This window comes from Heteronotia binoei, chromosome 10 (genome assembly GCF_032191835.1).
Source record: "Heteronotia binoei isolate CCM8104 ecotype False Entrance Well chromosome 10, APGP_CSIRO_Hbin_v1, whole genome shotgun sequence".
Classification (NCBI taxonomy): domain Eukaryota; kingdom Metazoa; phylum Chordata; class Lepidosauria; order Squamata; family Gekkonidae; genus Heteronotia; species Heteronotia binoei.
In genome coordinates, this window is record NC_083232.1 from 105,084,014 (window position 1) to 105,088,090 (window position 4,077).

Here is a 4,077-nt window from a genome sequence, read left to right on the forward strand (position 1 = left end):
GCAAGGAGAAGACCACTATTTTAGTGGTAGTGGATACTTTCTCAAAATAGGCTCACTTTAATCCTTTCTCACAAGTGCCATCGGCTAAGAAGCTGGCCAAATTGTCCATGCAACACATTGTTAGACTACACTGCTTCCCTGATAAGGTGGTCTCAGATCAAGGCCCGCAGTTTGTTGCCAAGTTTTGGAAAGAGTTCTTAAAGTTAGCAGGGACAGAGCAAGGGCTGAGCTCAGGTGACCACCCAGAGACTGACAGGCAATCGTTTCCTTGAGCAATTTGTGTGCTGTTAAGTGAACTTTCAGCAAAATGATGGGGTTGGCCTGCTCCCATTTGCAGAATACCATTACAGTAGCAGTGTCCATTTGTCAGTGGGGGCTTCACCCTTCCAGATCAATCAAGGGTTTGAGGGAAAGCCTCTGCCAGGGGGATACCCTGGCAAAGCAGGAGATGGCCCTGAATGGTGGTCCAAACTTGTGGAGTAAAGGGAGCCAAACAAAGAGACTTTAGAGAAAGCTAAAGAGGATTGCAAAGCAGATGCTGGGAACATAAAACAAGCCAACAAATGTCCTGTAGATCTCTTAAGAGGCACTTCTTATTTTTAAAAAAGAAATGTTTATTAAAAATATATTTAAAATATATTTATCCAATTTAGTATAAATAGTATAAAATAATTTAAACAGCAGCATGTATACAAAAATATTTCAAATAATACATTAACAATAAATATATAAATAAAACATTTTTCATCTCACATATAAATGTGGGATTCAGGATGCATTTTCTTTGCTATGAGGAATTCTTAAGTTTAGAACATTCCAAACCCTTATTTGACAATATAAATAAATACTTTCTTCAACTCCTAACAAGGCCATTTGAAAACTGTATCAGGCAGAAACATTTTCTAGAAATGTCCATGTCAATAAATAATTGGACAGAGAAGATGGTGCTGAGAGTTGTGCCTGAGGTCTTGACAGAGAAAGGATTCACAGCAGCTCACAGGTTCCTTCCGCCTTCAGGTGGACTTGAGCCGCCGCCACCCCCCCCCCCCCCGCTGGGAAACAGAAGCCCCCTCCTGGACTTGTCCTAATCATGGCTGTGGGGCAAAGTGAGCCTGGAGCCCTCCTTCTGGCCTGCCTGCAGGCGTCAACTTCCTCTGGGCTCTTCCGGGCTGATGCTGAAGCTTTTGGACCCTTGTTTTCTGAAAATGCTGTTGTACAAGAGCCGGGAAATAGATCCTCCACTCCAGCATAAAGGTTCCTTGTGAAAATCAGGCAGGATTGAAATGGCTCAGGTTTCCACACACCCCTCTGAAGCTTCCTTTGCAGTGGCTTATGGGGCATTGCCTTGAGCCCTGGAATACAGGAAAGGAAAGGAGATATTGGAAGCCTTCTGCAGAATGGCTCAGAACTACTCCCTCAGCCCCAACTAAGCTAGAATGCTGTAAAAGTGACTGAGAGCAGATCTGCATGGGGTTGTCTGCCAGTTGTTTAGATGTGACTTTTAGACCAGGGGTGGGGGGGCTGTGCATGGATGCTTCCTCTGCTCCCAGGCAATCCCATGGGGGTGAGAGGGCAGGGCCAGCATGTGCCTGCCTACTTGGCTTCTCCATGCCCTCGGCCCATGTGCGCAGGCATTGTGCCTACAAGGCTAGAGGGCTGCCTTCGATGGTGGATTGGGGATGCCCCTAAGTTAAAAGGATGAGAGGCAGACAAACCTGACATGGAGAATGAAAGCCACCATCAAGGGCCCCCCCAACAGACTGTGACAGAACCGAATGTTTAACAACTCTTTCTCAGGGCTGGCCCTAGACCATCTGGCACCCTAGGCAAGGCTAGGGTGGCCCCCCTCCCCACTGATAAGGTCACAAGGCTAGGGTGGCCCCCCTCCCCACTTATAAGGTCACTAAGTCCCAAGGGGGTGCCCCCAGAAGACCAGCGCCCTAGGCAATGGCCTAGTTCGCCTGGTGGCAGGGCCAGCCCTGCTTGTTCTTCGGAGGAGAGGGAGAGTGCCACTCACTTGTCCAGGATGGCTTTGATGATCATCTTGACCCAGGGGGCGCTGGGCTCCAGGCACACTTCTCTGCCGTCCTTCAGAGTCGCTCTGCAGGGGAAGCCAAGCAAGACAGTCAAGCTCACAAGTCAGCTGCTTGGTGGGGAAGAGAAGGGTCCAAGCGGTGCAGGGGCAGTCGGCAATTCATGGCCAAGGGATGGATTTTGTGCTACTTCTGCATAAAAGGCAAAGGCACAGCCCATTGAGGCTGAAATGCATCAGGCCAGCAAGGCAATGGAGGCATTCACTGCAAAGGGGGTTGTGCCAGAGAGCTTCGGGGGGGGGGGGGGCATTGTCTGACCTAGATCTGTTGAGATGAAGAAAGATATACAGTATGCAAGTCCAGGTGGCCAGTTAAGATCCCTGATGATGGGAGCCCCTTGCCTCTTGAAAGCTCAGACACTCCCCCCCCTTCTTGGCCCCAAGGGGCTGCTGGACTCCAAATGTAGCAGTTGAGGTCCACTTCTCCAGCCCTGCCCTTTGCCTCTGTCTGAAGAAGTGAGGAGAGAGGCAAGCAGAGCCTCTGCCCCCCCACCCACTTTAAGGCTTGCCTGGCCCTTCAGGCAGCAGGCCAAGTCATTCCTCTTTAGCCAAGCTTCTAAACTACATGCCCCACTTCCTGCTGCACTCTTCTTCATGGCCCACTTCTAGACTGCATTTCAGAGGGGAGCTGGGCTGGCCTGCACCAGTCCAGGAGCCCCCGGGAGAAGAACGGGATTTTTTTTTGGGGGGGTGCATTACACTTCCTACTTTAGACACCCCTCAAAAGCTTTTCCGCCCCCCCCCCTCCCAGGCCTGCCTGAGCTGCAGTGGGCACATTTCCTAACCAAAGAAGGGCACTCACATGACTTCCACATTCTTGCAGTGGGGTCCACTTTGGGTCAGCTTGACATCCTGGATGTGTTTGGGGGGGATGAATTTGGAATGAGTGTTGACGCACTGGCACCGCAGCTCACCTCCCATCTGCGCCAGTGAGACCCCTGCAGAGAAAGAGACAAAGAACTCCTGGCTTCAGAACATGGTGAATTTGGTTAACAAAAGTTCTCCAGCTCTTTAACAATAGTTTCCTTGAGGCCTCTGAGAAAAAGGAAAGCCTCCTTGTCCCGGACTCACTGGAACCCTTTGGCCAAACTCTCCCTACGGGTTTGCACAGGCTTCAGCATGAATTAGCACACCAACTGAGTTTGGTGCATCAACAGAATGGTCATTCCAGGCAACAAGAAAAGGCCAGGAGTCTAAAGACTGCCCTGTCTGGACCGCTGTTCATTTCCCCCATTGGGGCTGGATCACAAGCCTGGCTGGGTCCCTCTCTGGTGGCCAAGCATTCCTCAGCAGCAGCAGCAGCACACAGAGAGCTTTCCCATCGCTCTAAAGATCAAGGGAGGAAGAGGAAAGATATGAAAGAATGGAAACAGACCCTTTTCTATGGGTTTCATAGTGTTCTCTACAAGGCGCTGGCTGCCTTTTGGTGCTATAGCTTCCTAAACAAAAGAAAACTTAAAACTTGTTCTATCTAACAAGCCATTATTTCCTATAACTCTAACATCCAAACTACATCTGTGGTTCTAATTTTAGCAGTCTTCCGCAGAGGTGTTCAGGAGCCGTTGCTTACCTTCCACCTTGGGGGCAGCAGAGCAGAGAAGAGTCAGGAGCAGGGCGGCTGCAGCTAGTGGGGCGCTGATGGGGAGGCAAGGCATGGCTCCTGCTTGGCAGCCTATTCGGAGCAAGTTTGTGCTTGACTGCAGCTCTGCCAGCCCTCTTTTATCCGCTTCTGCCTGCCCCAAAGGACCGTCTCGATTGTGTCAGAGGAAATTCCCAGAACAGATGAAAACGTTATCACCAAATGAGTCATGCGGATGTCGAGTGGGTAATATCCCGCTCTGCGTAACGTGGCTCCCCCTCTGTGGGGCAGAGTTCAAATCAAAACCTTCCAAATAACGAATGCTTAATAGTCTATCTAAATAGTGTGTCTCTATGAAATACTGATGGGGTCAATGGAGTGTCATTATTCACTTTTAAAAAATCAC

The 4,077-nt window shown here is 49.9% G+C and overlaps 1 protein-coding gene across 1 annotated transcript; it reads right to left on the minus strand.

The window, feature by feature from the left end:
* Window positions 1-596: 596 nt before the first annotated feature.
* On the minus strand, window positions 597-3,845 carry LOC132578403 (interleukin-8-like). The gene is made up of 4 exons (XM_060248377.1): window positions 3,663-3,845; window positions 2,895-3,030; window positions 2,018-2,101; window positions 597-1,352 (listed from the first exon to the last, which is right to left on the minus strand). The coding sequence occupies exons 1-4, from the start codon at window positions 3,745-3,747 to the stop codon at window positions 1,331-1,333; spliced, it is 327 nt and encodes a 108-aa protein (XP_060104360.1). The 5' UTR covers window positions 3,748-3,845; the 3' UTR covers window positions 597-1,330.
* Between the last annotated feature and the right edge of the window lie 232 nt (window positions 3,846-4,077).

Excerpts from the sequence above, each read along its gene's own strand:
- LOC132578403 (XM_060248377.1), bottom strand. The coding sequence starts at position 3,747 with ATGCCTTGCCTCCCCATCAGCGCCCCACTAGCTGCAGCCGCCCTGCTC. Across the intron at positions 3,031-3,662 it reads TGCTGCCCCCAAGGTGGAAG|GGGTCTCACTGGCGCAGATG; the intron begins GTAAGCAACGGC and ends CTTTCTCTGCAG. Across the intron at positions 1,353-2,017 it reads ATCAAAGCCATCCTGGACAA|GGCTCAAGGCAATGCCCCAT; the intron begins GTGAGTGGCACT and ends CCTGTATTCCAG.